The sequence below is a fragment of the Maniola jurtina genome, chromosome 14 (genome assembly GCF_905333055.1).
Source record: "Maniola jurtina chromosome 14, ilManJurt1.1, whole genome shotgun sequence".
In the NCBI taxonomy this organism is placed as follows: domain Eukaryota; kingdom Metazoa; phylum Arthropoda; class Insecta; order Lepidoptera; family Nymphalidae; genus Maniola; species Maniola jurtina.
The window spans coordinates 11,255,075-11,279,614 of record NC_060042.1 but is presented as its reverse complement, the minus strand read 5'-3'; the positions used below and the strand labels follow the sequence as shown (position 1 = coordinate 11,279,614).

Genomic DNA, 24,540 nt, shown 5'->3' with positions numbered 1-24,540 from the left:
ATTCCGACGAATTGAGAACTTCCTCCTTTTTTGGAAGTCAGTTAATTAGGCAATTGGCATGGCCGTAACCAGGACTTAATTTCTAGGGAGAGGGGGGGGGGGGGGAGGGGGTCCTACCTACCAAAGAGTATGTAATCACTATTACCTACCTCATGTCTGTTTTGACGACTGTGAATGAGATAACATAACGTGACAAACGTGTTCATCTATCATTTGGTATAGACGGAAACAAGTTACTTGACAACTGCAAAGGTTACATAACTCTTAAGTGCAACGCCCACCTGCAGAATGGAATGGAGCCTAAACGCAGCGACTTTTTCGATAGCAACTTAAAATAAACCTTTTTTAAATATCAGTCTTTTTTATTCTAACATAGGTTTGAAATTGGTATGAAACTATATAAGTAGGAGACAATGTGGTTAAATACTGTACACAATCTCTAAACTAAAATTTCAGGTCGAAACATTTAGGCCAGATTGTGTGTAATAGAATCAGCGATAATGCGCTGTGTAACTAAGCCAATGTAAATAAAGCCGAGTCTGAATTGTTATCAAACAAAAGCTGCGCCTTGGCTCCGCTTGACTCCGCAGGTATGCATTGCGCTTTAGGGATAGGCACCCTAAAGCGCCATGCATACCTGCACAATATTATGCAACATTTAAAAAAGTTTTGAAATCATAATAAAATTCATTTACAATTCCCACCTTTAGACAGGCAAATAAATTATTAAGCTATTAATTATTCACAAATATCAATAGCACAATTTCTTAATAATAAACCTAGTTTTATTTTAACAATTTATTTCCTTTATCCTAATTTCCTCTTTTCTGCAAATGATAAAATGAAAAAAAAAAAAATCTTTTATGTATTTCTGTAACTATCAATGTAATACATTGAAGTTGTAACTTTTTTGTTAATAGATAGTTATTATTTTCTGAAAATTTTGTTTATTATTTAGTTAACCATTACAATTTTTAAATAATAATTTAATTTAAAGAACTGTAATGCAAATTGCAATCTAATAATTTTGGAGCTTAAGAAAAAACTTGCACTCTTAACTAGAAGGTCATTAAGCAACATGTTTGGTAGAAGACAGTGCTCTCGACACAAACAATTTTTCTTTATCCATTGGTCTTGTACTTTGATACAAAAAAAATGTGAATATTTTCTTTCATAGAGGCCTTTTCACTTTAGTTTCTTACTCACTGGTATAAATTAAAACAAACATTTGCAGAATGAAACAATTTGATAACCTATCTAACCACTACAATCACGTGGCATCCGTAACACTGCTTGAACTAACATTTCTAGTCCTTTTTCCACTACCACTAGCCGACTTATTTTTATGTCTTTTTCTTTCGTTATCTTCTTCACTGACACTGTTATGTCTTTGTTTAGGACTCATCATTGTATCGGAGCTAACTGAATCTCTTTGAGATTTCTTTCTTTGCCTTTTTGGCGCATTTTCTCCAATTAACATCTCATTGAACTGCCTTTGTCTTGCTTCCCAATAGTGGTTCTGCCTTTGTACTACATCTGGGTATTTTGTTTCAAACGCTGTGTCAGGAGGTAATATGAGTTCCCATCCAGTTTTTGGGTTATATTTAGCAACTGAACGCAATATTTCTAATACTTCTTGCGGCGGTAAACGGACCGCGGCGGCAATTTTACGACGGTCGACGTATGAGTGTTGCGTGAATAGGTACAGCTGAAAGAAAACAAGTTTTACATTTAATTAATAATAAAAATAAATAATTAGTCACCAGGATGCAAACTATCTTTGTACCAAGTAGATGATACCCGCAACTTCATCCATGTGGATTTATATAATTTTTAATCTTGTGAGAACGCAAAAGCCTTCACCAGGATGCAAGCTATTTCTGTTATGAATTTCTTCAAAATCGGTTAAGCAGATGGGCCGTGAAAACTTAGCAGACAGACAGACAGGCATTTATAATATTAAGTATAGATAAAGATTCAAAAAATACAAGGTTATATTAGTGTGGATGGACTTAGACTTTGTTCATATTATGTATAACATAAAGGTAAAGATGGTTGTGCACTTACCACATGGTCTCTCGCGGCACACATGAGTCTGGGCGGCACGGGCGCGGCGCGGGTGTACAGCTCCTCGGAGCGCGGCGCCCACAGCCCCCGCACACAACAAGCCGCGGCGCCTAGTGCGGTGAGCAGCGCAGACTCACTGACAGATCTCTCCTCTTCGCGTAATGTGCCGCGTAGCTCGATGAACGTCATTAGCTTAGCTGTAAAAAAAAACAATGTAAGCCCCAGGTCCACATAAGTTTCGAACACTGAATCCGTATTGCCGACAGGTATCATGATCGCATATGTGGTGATGATAAGCAATCGTGGATACACAGTCTCGATACGGTCTTGGTGAACATATATATATTATATAGAAAGGGATGTGTTGTGGGACCCGAGCCACAAGAGCTAACATAGAACTGTCGACAATTTGGTACGCGATCATGGTAAATTCTGAAAATATTAAAAAATAACAATTTAAAAAAAAATATATTAACCATGTTCATTATTCCCCTTTCCCCTTTAACTAAGCGTAAAGCTAGCACTAGGTACAACAATAACGCGATACCTAACGATTGAGCTATTGAGGTTTAAAATTTTGTAACCTGTTGATTGTCTATTTAAATAAATAAAAAATTACATTAAAACTAACTAACCAGGATTGAATAGACGATTGATTAAAAATAATAAGAAGATAAGCAAAATTCAGCAATCTTTTACCACTAATCAATATTTCCTTGATCTGGTCCTGCAAGGAGGGCTTGGTCGCGGGCGCCATCTCCGCCTCGTCGGTAGACGCCGGGACGAGCGCACGGACATACTCCGAGGGCTTCAACGTAAGTGCTGAGCCGTCTGACGATGTCGCACTGAACAGTTTCAGACGCTCCAACTGCAACAGAGAAGTTATATCTTAGGCTCAGATCTATAGAGAGCACTGTGATTTTACTCAGACTCAAGACACTGTTAAAACGAGACAGTTTTATATCACTGGCATAAATCTGACTCGTTTTAACTGAAACTTAAGTCTAAGCACAGTGTAAGTGCGCTTTACATATTTTTAACCTACCAACCAACCCTTACTCACAAAGTATAGTGGAGACAACTCTTTTAATAACAACTTAAGCATACTTGTATTAGATGTCAGCGATAATATCGGGACAGACGGCTTAACTTATTGTCCGAGGCACAGAAGAAACTAAAAGGCCAAATTCGGTCACCCATCCAGTTACGTACTTAGGACAACCTTGCTTAACAATCGCAATCAATTGGTATTGGTAACTAGGTCAGACGTCTGACGTCCCTCATTATTACTTACCGCCATAACATCATAAATTCAATAATAGACAGTCAAAATAGTTCAATAATAGACAGTTTATGTACATTGAATAAACAACTGACAAAATGACTATAAAAATTGTTTTCAACTAATTTCAACTGTATATCAAAATACATTAAGCTATGAGTATAATTAACTGTAAAAACTAAGAGTTGAATCGAAGAGTCCTCCTACCATTATGTGATTGGAAAGGAGTCAAGACCCACAACAATGAGGAACGACTGTAAAGATTTAGTTTCAACGTTGGTAGTCATTATTGTTATATTTTTTTTTTTTAGACAAGAGCTGCACTCACCTCAGCATGGTCCGTTTCGGAGTGTTTCCACAAAGCATCATACCACGGCTCGTTGGCAATCCGCTGTGACACAGACTCGTAAGATTTCTCTCGAGCTTTCTTAGCCATATCAGTTTCTACGCGCGCGAATTTTACTGTCACCTGAAAAACACGAGTATATTATGCTCAAAGAATTTACTACGGTCTAACGAGAAGTTATTCTCATGAATATTATACTTATTTTCCATCCTCTGTCAAATGAGTCAAAAACGCGTAAGTGTTCATTTAGGATGTGTAGGACTTCAACAACCCACTGGACCTGAAGAAGGTGGCAGGGAGCGCGCTTTTGGAAAAGCCTATGTCCAGAGTGATGAAATGGAATGATGTTTGTTTGTTGGTTTATTGGTTTGTCCTTTAATCACGTCACAATAGAGCGTCGGAGCGATGGATCGACGTAATTTTTTGACTGGATATAGTTAAAAATCTGGATAGTGACATAAGATACTTTTTTTTCCCAGAAATTGAAAGAGTTCCCACAGGATTTTAAAAATCTAAATCCACGCGGACATCGCTCAAGTCAGGTATAATTAGTAGCTGACGCCCGCGACTTCATCCGCATGGATTTAGGTTAAATCCATGCGGATGAACCGCATGGATTTAGGTTTTTTGAAATCCTGTGGGAACTCTTTGATTATCCGGGATAAAAAGTAACATATGTGCTAATCCATGATATTATCTATCACCATTCTGAATTTCAGCCAAATCCGTCCAGTGGTTTTTGCGTGAAGGTGTAATAATCATACACACACACATACACAAAAACTTTCGCCTTTATAATATTATAGTGTGATATAGTGTGATGTACTTTCTTCAAGATTCAATATCCTTTATTTGCAGAAATAGAATAGAATAGAATAGAATAGAATAGATTTTTATTCAAATAAACTTTTACAAGTGCTTTTGAATCGTCAAATAATTTACCACTGGTTCGGAATGCCGTTCCTACCGAGAAGAACCAGCAAGAAACTCGGCGGTTGCTCTTTTCAATTGTGCAATTTACAATAATATTCTATACTATACAAGCAATTGCAGACCCGCGCATTGCTGGAGCGAGTCAAATCCATGCTTTTTTATCATTTACATAATCTTCGATTGTGTAATATGCTTTTGCCAGGAGCATACTTTTAATGGATTTTTTAAACTTTGGTAAAGGCAAGTCTAATATTGACTGTGGAATTTTATTATAAAATATTACACTCATTCCCACAAATGACTTTCCCACTTTTCTGAGGCGGAGCGTAGGAGTTGCGAGCTTATTACGATTTCTAGTTGGCCTGTCATGGAAATCACCGATTTTTTTGTAGCTGAGGATGTTTTGTCGTACAAAAATTATATTATTGTAAATGTATTGAGAAGCTACTGTAAGAATACCTATTTCCTTAAATTTCTCTCGTAGGGAATCGCGCGGTTTTAAATTATAAATTGCGCGTATTGCCCTTTTTTGTAAAACGAAACGTTTTTACAATGAGAAGTTACATGGCTACATGGTTATTATCTTTTTACATGGCTACTACAATCTAGCACAATGGATCAATGATATAAAGAGGCTGGCAGGATGATGCTGGATGAGGGAATACTCATTAGGGAAGGTTTGTCCAACAGTGGACGTCCACAAGCCGATGATGACGATGATGATAATAGACATGTTTTATAGATATAATCTCTTACCTGTTGGGCCTCTGGTTCTTTTTCCTCTTCATCAGAATTCTCTGCTTTACTCTTGTCCACCTTTCGTTTGTCTTGCTTATCAAAATATGAATAAGATGGCCTCAGTTGAACTATACCTGAAGATTAACAATAAAAAACTTATTATTATTCAAAATCAATCAAAAATAAAATGTTGATAATTAAAATTAATGCACAAATTCTACAGCTGTTAGTTATATAACATGAACGAAAAAGTTATAAAACATTTTAATAGATCTACTTGTAAGTACTTGTACAAAAGCAATTCAAATGATAACAATATCATGGCTATGCATGAGTTATGACTAATTTATACTAATATTATAAATGCAAGTTTGATTAGTATTTCAGAGTGGTATTGCAAGTTGACTTTGCATTACGCTGCAAAGTCTCAGTATTAGCTGCGACTTTGCTACTTTGCAGTTTTTTATTAAAGAAGGTTTGCATCTCGAAATTAATATAATAAGGCTTGGTATATTTTGGTCCAATTATCAAATTGACTGCATAGGTTCTGCAATAGGTAAGCTATAATAAGTTTCAAGCTAATTATTATCAAACCTTGAATAGGAGTGCAATGCAATTCTTTGTCTTGCAATACAGCAACAGCATAATGCTGTGTTTCCAGACAGGGGGTGCTGCTTTCATACACAATTTTATCCATAATGCCATTCCTAAAGTACTGAGATCTCTCTTTTTCTTTATCTTTTATGTATCTTGATTCCTAAAAGCATATAAAATTAATGTCTCAACTTTTAAAGAATTAAAACATGTAAACACTAAAATTGCAGACTAGTTTACACTTAAATGCCAGGTAATAAGTATTAAATATTATTAATTATAGTTTCCTGTATATTTTTTTAACAATTTAAATTTTTTTGCAAATTATAAAATATATGGTGAAATTGAATGTGTTATAAAATGTACTTTTTGAGTGTGTCTTCTGACTTTGCAGGAACTAATACAACTAAGGATAAGTAACTCTGTAATGTAGTATTTTTTACTATGAGCAGATGTATTGCATTGATTTTTCTTTATGACTAGTTCCCACAGCAAAAGCCACATTGTGATGGGCTAGGACTAAGGTATGTGTATACAGGTCTACAACATTTTTTTTTTTAGGCAGTCCAGAATAATTTGGACTGCCAGTTGACTGGGGATAGTACTTTACCCACAATGTATTTGGCACTTTTTTTAGTGTTTTAGTACCAAGATATTCATGGAGTTTTCTTAGTTTTCTTCATACTCCATGGGTCATTCGCTGGATTGAATCTTTAGCAAGTTGTATTATTTTTATGTTGCAGTCATAAACATGTAGTTAAACATAAATTTTAAAGCAAATGGCAAGAGATTTGAAATGGTTATGAAATCTAACATAAAGAACTTTCTAACGATACCTGGGGTCCATCAGTGTTGAGAGCAATTTGTTCGCCTTTAGAGGGACAGTATTTGTCACTGTACGTGTCTAGACCGATTTCCATACGTACAAGATGGTTCTTCGGCTTGATAGAGGCATTGGTCACTTTAACATCTTTCCAATCCCTATTAGCTGGTCTTACCGGGTATTGGTATATGTACAAATGTTCCGACAACGCTTGAGATAAGTATACAGGGATCTGTACACAAAAACAACAGTTTAGACACCAAAATTTATCATATTTTGCACATAAACATAACCTCATTTCTTTTGACACGTTTTAATCATAGTAAATCTTTTAAAATTACCTCTTGTACAACGGGATCCTCCTCTTCCATTTTGCGTGTTTATATCTTGATCAAATGACTAAACATTGCTTAGATTACTAAATTAACACTACAGCAGAAATTCTTCGCTAATCGGCTGACATTTCTACACAGATCCACAGATCACTATATACAGCACAGATCACTATATATATACCAGTCTAAAGATTTCTGTTTCCAGGAGCACAGATAACTTTTTTTTTTTTGCTCTCTCGTCTGGCTTTACAAAGATTAGCCAATGTCAAGTTTGTAGTTTTTTTTTGTCTAGTTCCATAGAGTAGAAATTCTGATTGTCAGTAATTCTACTCTATGGAACTAGTGTTGTAGTCAAGTTGTATATGTGGTCGAATAAAAAATCTTTTAAATTAAAAAGCTTGTAAAAATCGTTAAATGGTTGATAAAGCTTACCGTTCATTATTTAATAGGTACCCAAAAAAACAAAAACATTCCATTGAACATGTTGAAAACATCTGTGGAAAACATGGACGGATTTGACCCCGTTTATGGCTGATATTTTGCGGTTTGCCAAAACTTAGGTCAATTAACGGACTTCGTCTGTGTTGGTGTTAGCTGGCGGCGTGCTCTGCCTTTTTGGAGTATTTTTTTGTTAAAACTGACTGGAAAGCGCTTTAAGGGGGTGCCGTGCGTGTGTCGGCGAGCGCCGGTACAGACGGGGTCCATACTTGTATAGTTTAACTAACTTGTTACTTGAAATAACTACAAACTTGACATTGGCTAATCTTTGTTGAGCCAGACGAGAGAGAAAAACTTTTTGACTTTGACATTCCCAATATGTCACAGTTTCGTAAACAAGTGCCTAATTTTTAACTTATTTATGCAGGTATTTAAAATTCTATTACTCCGATTATAATAAAAATCTACTGTTTTGTTACAAAACTTTAGATAAACCAGATTTTTTAAAATAACCTTTCAATCCAATAACTATTTACAAATCGTAGCAATAAGTGTTGATCAACTTTTTTGGTTATAAACCTTAGTTTAGAACGAACTTTTAAAAAGTTTTATATCGACGCTCCGGTATCAGGACTGGAACTACATAATATGGATTAGAGCGATAATACGAAATACAGATAACAGTATCCGTAGTGGACGCGCGAATATGGAATGACTGAACACGTTTACTTTTAGGTAATTTCCATGCTATGCATGTTTATACCGTTTGTGATGAATGGCGCTGGTATCATGCACTACCTCGCAATCGCGCCGACGCTCATGATGTCCGTAATGTTCTGTACCTTGTGGACCAAATGCATAACTTGGCCGAAAAACTCTATCTATTAATTCAAATAGCTTTAAACTTAGCAGCATTTGTTGGAGCTATCTTAAGTCCAGACCTCACTAGTTCTTTATATGGACTCTTTTATTTACAATTCTGGAAATCTGCTCGTGCGCTCTTGCCTATCTATTATTGTAGAAACCTATCAACTACATTTAATAGTCCTTATATTATTTAATGTAGGTACTATAATTAATTTTAGTTGCTTTAAATCTTTACTACAAGAGGGTAAATCTTTCTTTTAGGTAGTGGCCCTTCTGCTCAATATAATACCTGACATTGTGGAGCCCGTGGACACATTGCATTGCTTGGTAGCAGGACCCACTCTTATGCTGTCCTTATATTTAATGGCACTGTATATTGTTGATCAAGTCCAATATGAGACAGAGCTTTACTACTTTGTAACTGAATTCATCTTGACTGTTATAGCCTTTGCCAATCTTTTACTCATTGGCAAAGTTGTTGGAGCCATATATGGACTGTTTTATATTGATTTAATGATTGCATTCATTTTGGACTTTTACTATATTAAGAAAGAAAGAGGCTTAACATTTTGACTACAAATTAAAATTATCAAACACTGCAGCTCTTAGCTTTTACTTTGTTTTTTTTTTTTTGTGGAGGAAATATAACAGGATATGATAACAACATCCCGAGATAAAAAGTAGTATGTGCACTAATAGTGTGTCAGAATGTATACAAATAGAAATAATGGTAAAATTAAAAGGATCATACAGTTTAACATGCATTCTGTATTCAAAGTTTTTGTTAGCATTTATAAAAGAATATTGAGATTGACTTTAAATGAAGTATTATTGATTTGTGCTGTGTTCTTTATATCTTTTTTTATTTGGACTTGGAGTAATGGAGAAGAGAAACTTAGTATTAATTCGAGCAACCCTGTTATAGTATGGTGGACCACAGGTTTTCCCAGTACTTCAGAAACAATCACTTGTGAAGAAAATCTAAAGTGTGATGTTTACAGTGATAAGAATGGAGGAAGAGATTACAATGTTCAGGCATATCTCTTTTATGCAAGTAACATACATTTTGATGATTTACCTTTACCTAGAAAAGCTAGCAATGTGATATGGGGATTATATCACGAAGAATCTCCAAGAAATGTGCAAGAATTATTGCATGAGCCAACATTGAGTCTATTTAATTATTCTGCAACTTTTAGCAGATACAGTGACATTCCATTTCCTTTACAATATTTAGATTCTTGGTCGGACATTACTAGTAAAGAATATTTTGTTCCGACAGCCAAGAAAAATATTTATTTAGAAGATATAGCACCTATATTGTATTTACAGTCAGACTGTGAAACTGCAACAGAAAGAGATGTATATGTAAAGGAGTTAATGAAGTTTATTAATATTGATTCATACGGTGCTTGTTTGAAAAATAAGGAATTGCCGCAGAAATTTCGTGATGATTACTTAAATAATTTAAATGATAATGAATTCCTGCATTATATTGCAAGGTACAAGTTTGTTTTAGCATTGGAAAATGGTATTTGTGAAGATTATGTTACAGAGAAGTTTTGGCGCGCTATTAAAGTTGGTAGCGTACCAATATATTTTGGGTCTCCCTCAATACAAGATTGGTTTCCCAACAACAAATCCGCGATTCTCATCCAAGACTATCCAACACCGGCAAGTATGAGTGAATATATAAAGAAATTATTAAAAAATGATACTTTGTATGAGGAGCATTTAATGCATAAGACCAAAGAAGTAATAATGAATAATAGACTGATACAAGAATTTAACAGTCGACCATACCAAACAGACTCGTTAAAGGTAGCTACAAAATTCGAATGCTTGATTTGTAAAAAACTGCATGAAAAGAAAACTAGAAAAATAAAACAACAGGTGGTGACTAAAAGTCACTATAACTGTCCAAAGCCTATTTCAGCTTTAAGTTTAAAAGTAAATCCTTCAAATGATTGGGTTTACTTATGGGACAAAGCCAAAAAAGATGCGGAAGATATTTATAAAAAAGTAATTAACAGCTAAAGTAAAACTCAAAATTATATTAAGTAATAAAGTATTATATTTTTTTACAGTTTTTAATATAAAAGATTTTTTAACTAAATATTATACTATTTTTTCATTTATAGTCCTTCCTATTGGCATACTCCATCCAAAGGTTTCACAGGGTGTACTTCGTAATGCAGACCTCTTTTGACAATGTGCGGTATTTTCTTTGGAACCATCCTGATAATAAAATATTTTTAAATTAAGTAATTTAAAAAAAATCAAATAATAAATAATGAAAGTCATTTATTTTCTCAATAGCTAATTATTTAACTTTAAAATTAACAAGTGTAAATTAAAAATTTTCAACACCCCCGACAAATCATTTTCAAATAAATAATTACGTATATCTAAGCAACGTCCATCTTGACAGCTTGACATTTGTCAATTGACACTTGAATATTATGAACCTAAGGGTCATCTAACCTTCTTTTCTACAAGAAAACTAGAAAATAGCTGATAACTTTTAAACGGCTGAACCAATTTTTTTGGATTATAGCTAAGAACACTCTCGATCAAGCCACCTTTCAAACAAAAAAAACTAAATTAAAATCGGTTCATTCGTTTAGGCGCTACGATGCCACAGACAGATACACAGATACACAGATACACAGACACACAGATACACACGTCAAACTTATAACACCCCTCTTTTTGGGTCGGGGGTTAAAAATGCCAAAAGTTAAAGTAAAACATATATATATATCTTTTTATTTCACAATTTTTAGTGGCCCCACTGTATGCAAATATGCTAGGTATACCTAGTTAAAAACCTACTGTTTACTAAGCTATTACACTGATCGCGAGTAATTTACTCTTAGCCATTGAGGAGTTTTGTTCTCCATCTCCGAAGATATTCACCAGATCTTCACCAAACTAAAATGGGGCCACCTCGAAAGTATAGCCTACTAAACAAAAAAAGAAATCGGTTCATATTTGGCGGAGTAGTCGCGTAACAAACAAAAAAAAAACATACTGTTGAATAGAACCTCCTCCTTTTAATGAAGTCAGTAAAAAAAATAGTAGGTAAGTAATACTTACGATATGCAATCAATGATGGGACATACAGACAGACACAGCGTACATCCCGTGCAATCATCTGTCACACGCGGGATATGAGTTTCAGGATCAAATCTACAAAAAATCGGTATAAGATGTCAATTTCTTAAGAGACAAAAAATCGGCCAAGTGCGAGTCTTACTCACACACGAAGGGTTCCGCACCATCGCATAAGAAATAACACTTCATTTTTTTTGATTTTAATGTCGGCCCTTTGAAATTTCATCAAGTATTTGTTGTTATAGCGGAATCAGACATTCGGTGAAAATTTCAACTCTCTACCTATTACGGTTAACGAGATACAGTCAACTGACAGACAGACGAACGGACAGCGGGGGCTGAGTACTCCCACTGGCATCCTTTGGGTACGGAACCCTAAAAATTATATCTTAACCTTTGATTCTACTAAATAACTTACTCAATAGCCTGGTATCCTGAGTCCGCACAGGCCATGTAGCATTTACCGCAGTTGATACACATATCCTAAAACGAAATAAATGGAAATCATAAGGCAACAACTTTTCTAGAAAACCTTCACTTAGTACCTTTGTAGTTTACTGTACTTACATATCTAAGTATACTAGAATGTTATAGAGTGTAGATGAATATTTCCAGCCAGTTTCAGAAATAATTGACCAATCAGTTTTGTCAGATGACGGAATACAAATATCACGGCATTTACCAATAGGTTATCTGATTGGTCTACTCAACACTTCAGTGGACAGGCACCCTAAGTCCCCAAAAGTAACAGTAGGTTTACATTCAGAAAATCCATTTACCTCTAAAACCTCAACAAAGATTAAACCTCTAAAACCTCGTAAACCTCTAAAAAGATTGCCTTGGAAAATTTACAATCTCAATGTCATATTGAACATGAATTTGTTGAAAAAACTAGGATTTTCTATGGTTGCAACAGAATGGTAAAAGCAAGTCTATACTGTGAGTTTCGATTGAAAAATTAATTCAAAAAGCAACTTACGTCATCAATAAGTGCCACCACTTGCTTCGTATTGTCCAATTTCTTATAAGCCCCTATTCTGGGTAAAGCTTCGCCCAAAATATCCTTTATCCGAGGTACTGTGGCATACCCGTTCTCTGCATTCTTCTTTAACGGACAATCCGGTGGGTTATCTAATATGGAAGACTTTTGTCTTATGCTGTGGAGTATTTCTTCGCGTTTTTTGTTGTAAGGGCCGAAATGAGCGAGGACCTAAAATAAGAAAAAATCGGGTATACCTATTCATGTAATGTACGATAAAGGTGCTCAGTTTACATACCTATAATTGATAAGAACAAAAGTACCAAATTTCGTTGTTTTATAAAGTTTACTATTGTAAAAAAAAGCTTTGTCTTTGCAATTTCATTGTTAGATGGATTCTTTAAAATGTATTTATTCTTTATACGCACAGATAAAAAACAAATACATAATAGTTGTAGTATGTCTCGCACAGTAGTTTGTATTTACCTTGCCATTCTCATCATACAAAGTCTGAACTGGTTTGCCTTTCTGATGTTTGGCAGTCGGCGGCGATTGTCCAGTCCAGCCGTCGAGTCCCAACGACCGTAGATACAATAACGCTTTGAGGCCCGTTACATAGTCTTCTATGACGGTAAAGTCTTGATTTTGTACTGCACTACAAATCTGGTAAAGGACATACGAGCATTATAGTACAAAAAACATTCTAATGGAGGCAGTTAAGGATGTTTCACTTCATCTGTGCTGAAAATCCCTGTACAAATATTCTAATTTCAAAAACGCCGTGAAGGATGGCCTGAGTCGACAGAAGCGAAGCTGTGCTCTGTATAGGAATTTCACTTTCTGACAGTTAGGTAAGAGTTAACTATTTTAGGTCTGCATCAAACGTTTTCGCTTCTATTTTTCTCGGCGTAGACCCCACATACCGGAGTTTTTTCAGCATTGCGAACAGGTATTTTTGAAATATGACAGGAAATTTTAACTAAAATTTGTTTAAAAAAAACAGATTCCTACGAATTGAGAACCTCCTCCTTTTTCGAAGTCGGTTAAAAATGTAAATTTTTAAGCGATATCTTCTCTCAAATGGTTGCAGCTAGATTCTTCTTTACCTGTACAACAGGTGCTCCGCACATTATGAACTGCAGAGCCGAGTCAGCGGAGTCGATGCCGCCGATGCCCAGCACTGGGAAGCCGGCCAGCTCGTTGCCGATCGCCGACACCGCTCGCAGGCCCATCGGACGAGTCGCGTTGCCCGATACACCGCCGTACGTGGTGTTCTTCTCTCGACCTGGAACGATTTCCATCAGCCAGTATGAGTCCACAGCTGCACACAGGCGTTTTACTCTTTTACAGAGTGCGTCACCACACATGATCTTCCCAGTTTCACCACGTTCTAAGATCGAACTGAAGGTCGTTCCATAGGCGAAGTTAACGATCTTACTTTTTACTTGTCAAGATAGGTAGGTACGTATCTGATCGGCAATATTGGGTCCGACATTCGGGCAGAATTTATGCAATGCATTATTAACTATTATAAAATTCAAAAACCGTCGCCTAATAGATACCTATCTTGCTGTGGAATGTTGATGTTAAGAGTTAGACAAGACATTTTTAATATACATAGGCAGGTATGTCCCTCAGTAAAGTACCATTAATATGCTTACCAACTTGAGGCCACGGAGTAGCATCTGCTCGGACGGACATCAAACCGGACACCGTGTTGATTGCCGACACCCCATCAGCACCACCTATAAGATAATTACATATTTGATAGAAATACATTATCTTTCCAAGAAAGTCCTTGAGCGGGTATGGAGAAAGTCATAATTATGTTCGGAATTCTTTCTTTTTAGTCGTATTCCTAATGAGGAATACAACTTACTCCTCAGCAATTGCTGAGGGTCGTGGCTCCTTTCTATTAAAGCAAGGGTTCTATCGGGATAAAAATGTGTTGGGTTTCCAGACCCTTCAGCATATTATGTTTGGAATATCTGTACGTAAATACCTATGCGCAGAAATGAGATCTACTAGAAGAACGTCTTTTGTATACTTATTTAGATTGGTTTTATTGCTTACCTTCATATGCTGCAACGGCGATGGTCACGATATCTGTGATGTTTGGAGTTAACTTGACGAAGAAGGGAATTTTTACTGCTTTGCGAACCCATTGTGATATTCCCTTCACTAAAACTGGATCCTGTGGAAATGTTTGTGTGATATATTATATCAGTCAATATAGTTTTTGGCACAGTAAGCGCTGCTCAACAAATGAACAATTTTGATCCACAAACATAATATCATGCGAAAGCGTATCTTTCTGTCTTGTTAAAGATTTTGACGACATTTATCTCAGAGATAGCATGCATTCCGGATGAGGAAAGGTTACTTTTTATTCTGAAAAATCAAATAGTTCCTACGAAATTTTTAAAAGCTTAAATCCAAGTGGATGATGTACCTAGTGGACGTCATCTAGTTTCTAATATGAATCGACACGTACCTGACCACACGCAAGTCCCATCCCAGACTCGCCCATACCGTGAGGACATGACAAGTTGAGCTCTAAAGCATCAGCGCCAGATTTTTCCGCCTTTTGCGCCAGCTCTGTCCAGTCTTGTTCATTGTACGAGCACATTATTGATGCTATTATAACCTGAAAAATGGTATAAGAAGGCTTAACATTTTTCACTTTAATTTGTCAGATCCAACGTGAGGTCTATAATCAAATACCGTTTTAATTTATTTATTCAACAAGTTACAAGTTAGCCCTTGATTGTAATCTCACCTGGTGGTAAGTGATGATGGAAGCGGGCTAACCTGGACGGAGTATCACAGTTTTAATTAAACCCATACCCAACCCTTTGGTTTTTACACGCAACGCTAAATTGTTTGGCGGCACGGCTTTGCCGGCCGGGTGGTAACTAGCCACGGCCAAAGCCGCCCACCAGATCAGACCAGAGAAAATTTAGAAAATTATAAAATTCCAAATTTCCCCTGCCAGGAATCGAACCCAAGACCTTCATCAACTAATAAGACCACAGAGCTCATCATTACGCTAGGGAGGTCAATTGCAGTCGAGTGTCCTGCCAACTTCTAGCATTAAAGTTTACCTTCGTGGGGAAGTCCCGTTTCAGTTCCTGTATACTCTGACACCAATAAGCTTCGCACTTCTCCGATATAAGCTCAATGTTCAGGAAAGACCCTTGTCCTGGACCGTAGTTCTCTCCCGACGTCACGCCGCGGACTATTCGAGGTGATACGTTGGTTACTAAATCCTGCAAGAGTTTTAAGAAAATATTTAAAGTTATTTTAGCGGGACAAAAGAGTTTCAAGTTGGCGATCCCCAAATACCGAAAGGCTTTTTGAACTCTTTTTTAGGCTCGACGTCTTGTATAACGTACATAATTTGTTTTTGATATTTTCGTTATACAGCATACCTACAGCCTATCTACAGCTAATTTATAACAGCCACCTAATCGTTATTACCAGCTCACCACACATTTCTTTGTTTATTATGGAGCATAATATACTAAAAGTAGAGCATACCTTATCAAGGCCAAAGGTCTTGGTGACAACAAAGCCCCAGCCCTGTTGGAAGGCGCGCCGGATCATTGCAGAGCTGGTAGTAGGGGGCGCGCTGGCCAGACCGAAGGGGTTCTCGAACCTTATGCCGCACACCTCCACTGAGAGGTCTACGTCGTCTATAGGGCAGTGGAACTTTGGCAGCTCCACTGGTGAATCGAATGGTATACCCTGAAATTCAGAAAATTTCGTAGTAGGTACCAATAAAAGATTTTGGAAATTGCTCCTGGAAAATTAGAATTTGGTACTGGACCTAAAGTAACCTTGTGTATTGATTTTAATGCCGTTGATTACGGTCTCTTGTTTGATTTTTTTATTTTATTGAAACTAAAATTGTATTAACAATTGGTTCATGTAAGTAATCAATACATTCATATCAGTGCTGGACTCAAGCTTATCACATTATTCTACTAGCAAACTAGTGTTGTATTGAACAGCTAAACAGGAAAACGCTATTTGAATAATGAGAACGCGCGACCATAACGTTCATACCTATTTGGTTCATACATAAATCTCATGTATGAACCAAATAGGTAGGTCTCATTAAAATCTAAAATAGCCGAGCACATTCATTCCTGAAAATGGGTTAACCATTAATCCTTGACTTATGTAGGTTTATACCTGTAAATAGCAGTGCATGTACCAAGCAGCGGATTTGCCATCGTTCACGGATTCTACTGTAGTCTCCGCTAGTCCCGCTAAATCGCCTCCCACGAACACTTTGGGATTACTGACGCTCTGCATTGACGTACTGTCCACTTCAGGCAGACCCCAGCGATTGAGTTTCACGCCTGACATTGCTTCCTTTACTAAAATATAAAAAAATACCTATATTATATCTGATTTATATTATTATTTTTAACCCCCGACCCAAAAAGAGGGGTGTAATAAGTTTGACGTGTGTATCTGTGTATCGGTGTATCTGTGTATCTGTCTGTGTGTGTAGCTCCTAAAGTAATGAACCGATTTTAATTTAGTTTTTTTTGTTTGAAAGGTGGCTTGATCGAGAGTGTTCTTAGCTATAATCCAAGAAAATCGGTTCAGCCGTTTGAAAGTTATCAGCTCTTTTCTAGTTATTACTGTAACCTTCACTTGTCGGGGGTGTTATAAATTTTTAATTTACACTTGTTACGTGATAAGCTTGCGCTTGACAAAAAACAATGAGCAACGCGCTTGCCTATTGACACTTGCTTCGAAAGTATTTATTCTCCTTTGACTCGATTGGACTCGATGCATTTCCCGAAATTGAGGTTGGGTGAGATGATTAGTTTCTAGTTTTCTAGCTATGGTCTATGGTAACGGAGCGCTGAAATAGTAACTTACCGTCGCAATCATAGAGTCCAGAACCGAATGCAGATATGATAAAGTTAGCTTTCAGTTGCATAACTTGATCTGAATCCTCTATCCATTCGCCATCATCCAATTGCTCCGTTCGACACATTTTTAGGGCTGCAATCTGAAAAAGACGGTAGTAAAAATTAGTTATGTTGGATAAAATTACATAATGTAGGTTAAAATACAATTAAAATTATGTATATCTTAAGAAATCAAAATTGTTAACAGGGCTCTCTCCGTCACTCGTTTCATACAATCGTAGTTCCAATTTCATTTGAATATTAAGCAACCAAAGTCCATGAAATTTTGCAGACATATTCTAGAAACTAATATCCGTGTCTGTGGTGTTTTAGATTTTTCTAAAAATATGTAGTTTTAAAATTACAGGGGCTCAAAGATTTGTATGAAAATTTTTAAGACCGTATAACTTTGAAACCGAATATTTTAACAGAAATTTGGAAAACCACAGACATAGATATTAGTTTCTAGAATATGTCTGCAAAATTTCATGGACTTAGGTTGCTTAATATTCAAATGAAATTGGAACTACGATTGTATGAAACGAGTGACGGAGAGAGCCCTCTTAAACATACCTTCCCATTTTTAACGATAACTTCTTGAGGTGACATAAAAGGTATGAATTCACATTTTTCTTCTTTAGCAAGGTCTACCTGTAATCATAACAATTCCAAATAATATGAAATGACTTGCGAGGTTCTGATAAAATTAGTTAGATCATTTTTTATCAGATTCCAGGATTATAGATCAGGTGGAGGGGTTTCTTCTATCTCGAGTTGAGGAAAGCATGGTAATTGACCACTAGTAGGTAGGTACATGCTTGGGGTGAACAAAACCACGTACCTACATGCTGAAACGCTGCTTTGTGCAACCAGATTCAGTCAGATTTTGCTGTTCTGAACAATTTTTGGTCAGTTGTTGGCTTCAAGACAAAATCTAAATTGATGAAGGCAATGATGATAAGAAATAGTCCTATGTACCTCTTCAGGCACGGCTCTGATGTTGGTAAAGCCCTTCCGGAACACCACATACACTCGTCTGGCACCGCAACGCAAAGCCGAAGTGGCGCAGTCGAATGCTGTGTCTCCTGCGCCCAGTACTATCACGTTGCCGTACAACTCGGGCAAAGATGTTTTACAGGCACACATACCTAAGAAAAAGGTACAGCTTAACAAAGCAATTGATAAAATTATAATCATTCACAAATATTCTCTTTATCGTCTTTCTTCCCAAATTAAATTTGAATATTGTCTTTTTTCACAAATTATCCTCCCAAATCCTTCTCTAAAGAATTCTCGCTCCATCAATCATTTATCACTCATGATTGACGAAATAGACTGATGCAGAAACTATCGCCTAATGGACATCTTAAAACAGATTGGTAGCAATAGACTAGAGAACTGTTGCATCAAAAAAAAAAACAAATCAATTTTCATTTAAAACATACCTCTCTTGCTTCCTTTAGATACAAGCGGCAGGAAATCTTTGCTAGTGTAAAAGCCCATATCTGGTGTCAAATCTTTGAAGATTGGTATACTTTTGGGCTCTGGCATACCAATGCCCAGAAAAACTGCTGCGTGGTCTTTCAAGAGACTCTGAAATAAGTTAAAAATTATGTAGCTCTCTTGACTCTTATCATCTCTATCCATTCCCGGCCTATTACTGACCACGGATCCGGGATCTCCTCTGAAATTGAGAGAAATTTAGGACATAATCCACCACGCTTGCCAATTCTCACCCAGTCATCAGGCAAGTATGACGTTAATCTGTCTATGGATGATGAGGCGTTGTATTTGGATTAGAAAATTTTATACTATGGCAGAACTGATTGTCTCAAGCTATTAAAATGGTCCGATAAATAGGTAAGATACTTACGTCAACAGTTATGTCCTTAGTGGAAAGCTTTCTACCAGTAAGGAATTTGACTCCAAGATTCTTGATTAGATCTATTTCATACTGCACCACGTCGTATGGCAGACGATATTGAGGAATTTCTGATGAACTAAAACACATTTAACTGATGTAAGTCCTGCCAATCTTATAAATCGTTTTCATAGGTCCGCTTAAATAGGTACCTACCCAGTACTCTTATACCTAAGTATGGCAGGATTTTGGCAAGAGCTCCAAGACAAATACACTTAAAAATCGCCTTAAAAAGGCTTCAAGAGGGTGAATTAAAATTCTTAATAAAAAAAATATACTAAGTACGAGTAAACGTATATAACCCTACTGAAAGGGCAATCCAGTTTTGTATTATAGTTTTGTGTAAGAATTGTCACCATGTTACCTAACTTGGCTTCAACAGATCGTGTTGAATGATCAAGGGTCCCCTAGAAAATCAACAATATACTATTTTTAACCCCCGACCCAAAAAGAGGGGTGTTATAAGTTTGACGTGTGTATCTGTGTATCTGTGTGTCTGTGTATCTGTGTATCTGTCTGTGGCATCGTAGCGCCTAAACGAATGAACCGATTTTAATTTAGTTTTTTTTGTTTGAAAGGTGGCTTGATCGAGAGTGTTCTTAGCTATAATCTAAAAAAATTGGTTCAGCCGTTTAAGAGTTATCAGCTCTTTTCTAGTTTTCTTGTAGAAAAGAAGGTTAGATAACCGTTAGGTTCATAATATTATGTCAATAGACAAATGTCAAGCTGTCAAGATGGACGTTGCCTAAATACATAATTATTTATTTGAAAATGATGTTTTGGAAAACTCAAATACTTTGGATCGTCGGGGGTGTTATAAATTTTTAATTTACACTTGTATTCTAAAGAACATTAATCGTGTTAAATGATCAAGGCAGGATCCCCTAGAAAATCAGCAATATATTTTATTCTAGTGGTAAAGAACATTGTCTACCTAAGTCCTCCAAGATATTGTTCCTTCTCATAAACAGTGATATCTTTGTATCCAAGTCTAGCCAGGAAGCAAGCGCAACTGAGACTGGCAGGACCACCTCCTATTAAAGCGATCTTCTGGTCTCCACCTTTGGCCAAAGGCTTTGTATTGGGGTCCAGGGTTTGAGGTATGCCCATTTTCATGAATATCTGTAATATGAAAAAGAAATAAATGCTGTAGGTATTTCTGTTAAATTAATTCTAAGCTCTCCCTTTGGGCAAAGGCGTTGTATTCGAATTTAAGCATGGGCCTTTACGCCTTTTCATTTCATTTGAAAGAAAGATAATATGCTGTTTTTCTGTGATATTAAATTTCATTAATGTTTCATTGTGCTCTGAGCAGACAGGTCCTCAAATGGTTAAACAGAAGTTCTTAGCGATCCTTCCCGGTAGGAAAAACATTTCAAACCAAGTGGTAGGTCCATTTCTAATGGAATAACCAATACTTTTAATTTACCGTGTTTGGAAATATTGGAGCAATGTTCAAGAGCAATGGAATTCAAATAAATTATTGAATTTGTTGGAGATACTTAACTGCCAGCGCTTTAAACTCTTTATAGTGTTTTCGCTCCTGCTAATAGCCGATCCAATCCATACATACACATTGTAGATAGAAAATTTAATCCCTGTTAATAATTTCAATCTATGGATAAAAACTGCAGCCTGTTTACCAATGTATCTATCAGAGTAACATGAAAAAGTCTTCGTCCTTACTTCTACGGCAAAATGCTGTAACCCCCCAATGTTGATGGCACCTTCTTCGCTGGCGTGCAGGTTGCAGCCGCCAACGCACAGGTCGCTGGTGGGGCAAACCATACCGCATGTGAGGCCCAGGGGGTTGTCGGATAAGATGGCTTTCGCTGCTCCATAGTAGTTCTAGAAGATAAGAGATATTATATGTATTACTAGAGGTTGGTACGTCCGCGTGGATTTAGGTTTTTAAAGATCCCGTGGAAACTTTGATTTTCTGGGATAAAAGTTGCCGGTACCAAATTTCACACAAATCGATTAAGCAGATGGGTTTTTAGGAATCCCGTGGGAACTGAGTTGAGATGATGATGATTCACCTCTCATTGGCTGAAATTGTTTTACTACTGACTAGAATGGACAATTGCAAGACCAGTCAACCATTGTCATTAACGCAATGCGATAATCATAAAGTGCTAATCCTCTGGACTCCTGGAGTATTTTTTTATTCAGTTACAGGCCTTGATTGCAATCTCACCTGGTGGTAAGTGATGGTGCAGTTTAAGATGGAAGCGGGCTAACCTGGAAGGGGTATGGCAGTTTTTCATTAAATCCATACTCCTTTGGATACAGTTCTGCAACTAACCTTATTAGCGATGCTAGTAATGAAACTCTTCACATCGATCTGCGTAGGACAGGACTTTTGGCAAGGGGCATCCGCACACTTCAGACATCTGGCAGCCTCCTTCAACGCTCCACGTTCTGACAGCGTCGTGTGTTTGATGTCATCGAAGTTTTTCTCCAAAGTCGGACATGTCTAAAAGACAGAATATTGATTAGGTAGGTAGGTACCTATAGTAGGTATAGTCGTTAGGTACGCGGCATGAAGGTTTAAAAGTTAACCAAAATTGTTCAGTTTCGGACTAAGGTTAGGCAGTAGGCCAGTTAAAGTTACCTAGGTAGATTATTATAGGTATATGCTAGGTAGTTACCTAGAACTTTGGCCACAATAAAAGCAAAGTGGTTGTAAAAGTTAGTAACTACCTACTTTTTTACCAATTTACTTACACCACATTTCCTGTCGGCATTTCTTTTCCAGTGCTGTTTGTTCTTCTTGGTTTGGGCTGACGGCACCAAATTACTGTAGGGTTTTACAGTCGGATTTAACTTTAGTAGATTCTGGAATAAGAAGGTAAAGATTTTATAAAAATGTAACGTTAGCGTAGGTAGTTACCTACTTTAAATAACTACCTGTTAAATGATGGACTTTTCCGCGTGGATTTAGTTTTTTTTAAAGTCCAAGGAAACTCTTCGAATACTTATCGGTAGCTACCTATACGAAATGTAAGCTATCTGCGTTCTTATAAAATAAATGATGCCTACAACTACATCCACGTGGATTTAGGGGTTTAAAAATCCCGTGAGAATTCTTGGACCAAAAGTAGCGTGTGTCCTTCCCCAGGATGACCTGCCTAGCCAGCAAGGGCAGTAGATAAAAATTATATCCCCGATTATATCCACTGATTTCTATGACATCAGTGGATATAATCGGGGGATACAATTTTTATCTACTGCCCGTGCTAGCCGGGCTGGGATGATGGTGGGATCTACCCGTCAAAATCCGTTAAACAGATGGTTGAATAGCTAGCAGACGGACAGACACACTTTCGATATCGTATTTATAATATAAGTAGGTAGGTACTATGGATTAAGTACGGATTACAATTTTTTAAATGCTAATTATTTATGGGCTTCCATAATTTTTTTGCCTCAAGCCACGGTGTGGTTCGCTCCACCCAAACGAAATGAATTTGTGAATCCGAGTCCAAAACAGCTGATACTAAGTAGATAAGGATCGAACTGCTGACCTTTATGTGCGTGAACTAGTTTAACTAAGGAACTCTATGCTTGTTATTAAGGTTTACACTTCTTACACGCTTTTCCGTACAAAGAATTATTATTACTTCGGCATATTTGTTGTTCATATCTAAAACTTAGCCAGATATCGATTTATCGGTCCATTATCTTTATAATCATTCGGTAATTAGGTAACTATGTGGATTGTGTGGAGTATAAAATGCTCTGGAAAGTAGAAATCCTCCTTCACTTCTGGTTGTCAAATTAGGCCACCAACTTAGTAGGTACCTAGGTATCTATCTTCATATCTAGAATCTAGATCTTTATCTAGATATGAAATCTAAGTAGGTAAAGAATTCGCAACTTGCGTAGGTAGGAATGCTTCTATTTTATAAAAGGGACGTGAAGAGACCTAGGTAGATAAATCACAATTTTTATTGTTTGGCAGGTTAATTATAGGTAGGTAGCTTTACCAAAAAATATTTGAGTAGGTACCTAAGTTACCTACCTAAGTACCTATGGTAGGACCTAGTAGTAATTGTTCTCGGTCTTCAACTATAAAATTCAACAATAAACAAGTTTATTAACCTTGAAAACAATGAACACTAAGGTGTAATGAAGACTATGCGTACGAATAAAATAACATTTCGAAATATCGCATCAACTGACCTCGATATCCGGTAATTCTCGACTCAAAACCTTCGACATATTAAAAAATCGTTTCTCTTCTAATAAATATTAAGTCGAAAATCGATTAATCACTTTTTAATTAATTTTCCACGAATTCTGCGCAGACGCAGTGGACTGCTCACTGGCAGCGCAGCACTAACGACTGATGATCAGTGTTTCAAGTTTCTTTATCTTTACAAAGTCCAATATAAATTGATCCGTCATTCTATCTACGCACGAATAAAGACTCAGTTCAAAATAATGTTGCACCAGCCAACTGTCCCATTCTTTATCTAGCCTTGTATCCTAAGTACTTAGGTTCATATCTATAATAATAAGTACAAATTATTCTTTAAAAATAAATACCTACTATATTTCTTGCACAGACCAAAGATTGCGCAATATAAATTCATGAAATGATGCCCGCGACTTCATCCGCGAGATTTTTAAAAATTCCGCGAGAAATTTGATTTTCCGGGATAAAACCCTTCCGTCTCCAGGATGCAAGCTCTTCTTAAAAATCCCGCTAGAATTTTGATTCTCCGGGATAAAAAGCCTTAGGTCCGCCTCCAGGATGCAAGCTATACCAAATTTCGCCAAAATCGGTTTAACGGATGACCCGTGAAAAGGTAACAGACAGACAAACACACTCCGCATTTATAATAAGTACTAGATGATACCCGCGACTTAGTCCATGATTGACATTATCTTGGTATATGGTGAGGATTGAAGCTTTTAAGTCTCGCAGAAACTTTAATTTTCGGTGAACAGGTAACAGATAAATAGACATTTTAGAATTTTAATATTAGTCACGACTCACGCCCTAGAATTACTGATTTAAGCGACGCGGTAAGCGACAAATTAGGTATGCGACTTCGACTTGTACATTGAGACTTTCTTTTCCGTGGTCGAGTGTCGAGACCCTGAGAACAATCCTTGTTTTAATTATTTACTAGCTGATGCCCGCGACTTCGTTCACGTGGA

At 36.7% G+C, this 24,540-nt stretch overlaps 3 protein-coding genes across 3 annotated transcripts; 1 reads left to right on the top strand and 2 right to left on the bottom strand.

Annotated features, from left to right (window-relative positions):
* Positions 1 to 278: 278 nt before the first annotated feature.
* Positions 279 to 15,277, bottom strand: LOC123872115 (DNA-directed RNA polymerase III subunit RPC5). The gene is made up of 10 exons (XM_045916259.1): positions 15,266 to 15,277; positions 11,454 to 11,456; positions 7,125 to 7,212; positions 6,797 to 7,015; positions 5,961 to 6,123; positions 5,385 to 5,500; positions 3,678 to 3,818; positions 2,767 to 2,935; positions 2,068 to 2,264; positions 279 to 1,708 (listed from the first exon to the last, which is right to left on the bottom strand). The coding sequence occupies exons 3-10, from the start codon at positions 7,152 to 7,154 to the stop codon at positions 1,271 to 1,273; spliced, it is 1,473 nt and encodes a 490-aa protein (XP_045772215.1). The 5' UTR covers positions 7,155 to 7,212; positions 11,454 to 11,456; positions 15,266 to 15,277; the 3' UTR covers positions 279 to 1,270.
* On the top strand, positions 8,994 to 10,538 carry LOC123872118 (alpha-(1,3)-fucosyltransferase 10). The gene has a single exon (XM_045916263.1). It carries the CDS (start codon positions 9,132 to 9,134, stop codon positions 10,458 to 10,460), a length of 1,329 nt encoding a protein of 442 aa, XP_045772219.1. The 5' UTR covers positions 8,994 to 9,131; the 3' UTR covers positions 10,461 to 10,538.
* Positions 10,475 to 23,736, bottom strand: LOC123872109 (dihydropyrimidine dehydrogenase [NADP(+)]). Its single transcript, XM_045916249.1, has 22 exons — positions 23,557 to 23,736; positions 22,099 to 22,209; positions 21,677 to 21,847; positions 21,058 to 21,219; positions 20,306 to 20,493; positions 19,324 to 19,450; positions 18,896 to 19,043; positions 18,429 to 18,598; positions 18,024 to 18,101; positions 17,419 to 17,551; positions 16,717 to 16,904; positions 16,060 to 16,266; positions 15,624 to 15,788; positions 15,014 to 15,166; positions 14,593 to 14,713; positions 14,181 to 14,264; positions 13,626 to 13,804; positions 13,006 to 13,182; positions 12,520 to 12,750; positions 11,959 to 12,023; positions 11,523 to 11,615; positions 10,475 to 10,661 (listed from the first exon to the last, which is right to left on the bottom strand). Exons 1-22 carry the CDS (start codon positions 23,593 to 23,595, stop codon positions 10,571 to 10,573), a joined length of 3,081 nt encoding a protein of 1,026 aa, XP_045772205.1. The 5' UTR covers positions 23,596 to 23,736; the 3' UTR covers positions 10,475 to 10,570.
* Positions 23,737 to 24,540: the final 804 nt, after the last annotated feature.

Excerpts from the sequence above, each read along its gene's own strand:
- LOC123872109 (XM_045916249.1), bottom strand. The coding sequence starts at position 23,595 with ATGTCGAAGGTTTTGAGTCGAGAATTACCGGATATCGAG. Across the intron at positions 16,905-17,418 it reads TGGACTCTATGATTGCGACG|TAAAGGAAGCAATGTCAGGC; the intron begins GTAAGTTACTAT and ends TTTATATTTTAG. Across the intron at positions 15,789-16,059 it reads AGACCTTTGGCCTTGATAAG|GATTTAGTAACCAACGTATC; the intron begins GTATGCTCTACT and ends AAACTCTTGCAG.
- LOC123872118 (XM_045916263.1), top strand. The coding sequence starts at position 9,132 with ATGTATACAAATAGAAATAATGGTAAAATTAAAAGGATCATACAGTTT.
- LOC123872115 (XM_045916259.1), bottom strand. The coding sequence starts at position 7,154 with ATGGAAGAGGAGGATCCCGTTGTACAAGAG. Across the intron at positions 6,124-6,796 it reads TCAACACTGATGGACCCCAG|GAATCAAGATACATAAAAGA; the intron begins GTATCGTTAGAA and ends ATATGCTTTTAG. Across the intron at positions 1,709-2,067 it reads GTGCCGCGAGAGACCATGTG|CTGTACCTATTCACGCAACA; the intron begins GTAAGTGCACAA and ends GTTTTCTTTCAG.